Source organism: Penaeus monodon, chromosome 3 (assembly GCF_015228065.2).
Source record: "Penaeus monodon isolate SGIC_2016 chromosome 3, NSTDA_Pmon_1, whole genome shotgun sequence".
NCBI classification, from domain to species: Eukaryota; Metazoa; Arthropoda; class Malacostraca; order Decapoda; family Penaeidae; genus Penaeus; species Penaeus monodon.
The window spans coordinates 18,368,912-18,371,218 of NC_051388.1; the positions used below are offsets into that span (position 1 = coordinate 18,368,912).

The 2,307-nt window shown below is 38.2% G+C and overlaps 1 protein-coding gene across 1 annotated transcript in view; it reads right to left on the reverse strand.

Annotated features, from left to right (window-relative positions):
- LOC119592843 (myeloid zinc finger 1-like) overlaps positions 1-2,030 on the reverse strand; it is a 22,140-nt gene extending 20,110 nt beyond the window's left edge. Inside the window, exon 1 of the mRNA XM_037941747.1 lies at positions 1,845-2,030. Coding sequence (XP_037797675.1) covers positions 1,845-1,926 — 82 coding nt within the window. The 5' untranslated portion in view covers positions 1,927-2,030. The remainder of the gene's footprint in view (positions 1-1,844) is intronic.
- Positions 2,031-2,307: the final 277 nt, after the last annotated feature.

Consider the following 2,307-nt stretch of genomic DNA (forward strand, 5'->3'; position numbering starts at 1 on the left):
TCTTCTCTCTCTCTCTCTCTTTGCTTTTCTCTCTCTCTCTCTCTTGCTTTTTCTTCTCTCTCTCTTGCTTTTTCTTCTCTCCTCTTGCTTTCTCTCTCTCTCTTGCTTTCTCTCTCTCTCTCTCTGCTCTCTCTCTCTCGTCTTGCTTTTCTCTCTCTCTCTCTGCTTTTCTCTCTCTCTCTCTCTTGCTTTTCTCTCTCTCTCTCTCTTGCTTTTCTCTCTCTCTCTCTCTTGCTTTTCTCTCTCCCTCTCTCTTGCTTTTCTCTCTCTCTCTCTTGCTTTTCTCTCTCTCTCTTGCTTTTCTCTCTCTCTCTTGCTTTTCTCTCTCTCTCTTGCTTTTCTCTCTCTCTCTCTCTTGCTTTTCTCTCTCTCTCTCTCTTGCTTTTCTCTCTCTCTCTCTTGCTTTTCTCTCTCTCTCTCTCTCTTGCTTTTCTCTCTCTCTCTCTTGCTTTTCTCTCTCTCTTGCTTTTCTCTCTCTCTCTTGCTTTTCTCTCTCTCTCTCTTGCTTTTCTCTCTCTCTCTTGCTTTTCTCTCTCTCGCATTATTTACCCCATTATTGCATCTACGTGTTGCAATCAAATTTCAGTGCAATAGTTATAAGACTACGAGAGAAGGAATAATTATTGAACGATTGGATGGTTGTATGAAAAAATACGGTAATTCTAGGAGATGGAATATTTATTTTTCATCCTATCCCCTACAACAATCTTAAGGTTATTTGACGGTAATTTAAAAAGTAAAAGAAAGTGGAAAGAAGAAACACCCGAGCCAAGAATGAACCCCAGCCAAAACGAATAAACTACTACAAAGATCTGCGTACGAACCGAAAACCTTTTTAACCCGATAGTCGTGTTTCCCGATCGGGGGCTCCGCTCCTGGACCCCCTTCTGATCGCTGTGGTTTCCTCATCAGTATTGTTATCCATTATACTATAACCAAAAATAAAAATAACGAAATATATCATTTAACCTGAGGATGAGTAGAGGTCTGCTAACGCACGAAGATAAAGGTGTAGACATGTTGTTTAATATCGAATTTGCATTGTTGCTTGTACTTGAGGCACTCTAATGAGTCACTGATCCCGTTTACATCTGGCCGGTTCATTACACCCTTCACACAAGAAATCTTGTCGCTGAGGTCGAACGAGGCGTTCGACCTCAGCGACAAGATTTCTGTATCCAATGGCATAGGCAACTCGCGTATTGATGTGCCATACAATGCCGTCACACTTTATAGAGCTTAATAAGTGAAGAGATTTGAGAAATTCGTTAAATTAATGAAATGTAATGGTACTTTATATCTTTTGGAGACAAACTATGGTAAATCAACGTGAAATTACGTGAAAACGTGTATCAAACGATAGATAGTAGCACACGCACTACTTTCCTGAGTGCCGTCTTTTGAGTTGCATAGTTTGTTTACATTGACTTGACCGATAAACGAAGAAGGGAACGGTCTCGAAGTGACAAATTTCGGTACATATATTTTAATATTATGGCATAATCATGTTTTCCGCGGTTTAACTTTGACTCTCTTGATTAATTTACATGTTGTTCTTCCAATTTAGTAAGCATTTCACTTTTGTTTACTAAAATTCTTTATCCTCTAGATTGACCAAAATTACCAAGACTACACTTCGTTCCTATGTGGTCACCCTCCCCGTTGAAGCTAATTGCAGGGGTTTCGTTGTCGCTGGTTGTAATGTATCGACCATCATTACTCATATCCACTCACGAAGGAGGAAAACACGCACAATCGAAACTACACATCATACTCCATACATGATGTATTTGCAATACATCAGCATGCATAAAATAATCACTACACATTCTAAATTGTCTTACCAGGCATTCCGTGTATGTATGGTGCTGGCCATGATTGTATCGGCAAAACACAGTGCCCTGCCACTCCCCATCCAAGCTCCATTGTATTATTATCAACGTTAAAAACAATAAAAAACTATCACTAAAACCTAAATAATTCCCCCACAAAGGACAGCCCACACAACACTGGATGAGAAGGAAGTGTTTGCGAGACAAACGAGTGGGTGGGCCGGCGTTCCTCACTGGGAAATTGCAGAAGTGGTTCTTCAAGTTAATTGCCTAGTTTCGATGGCGTTTCTTACTTGAACATCATATAGACGCTTCTGTGTAATATATATATATATATATATATATATATATATATATATATATATATATATATATATATATATATATACATATATATATGCATATATATATATATATATATATATATATATATATATATATATATATATGTGTGTGTGTGTGTGTGTGTGTGTGT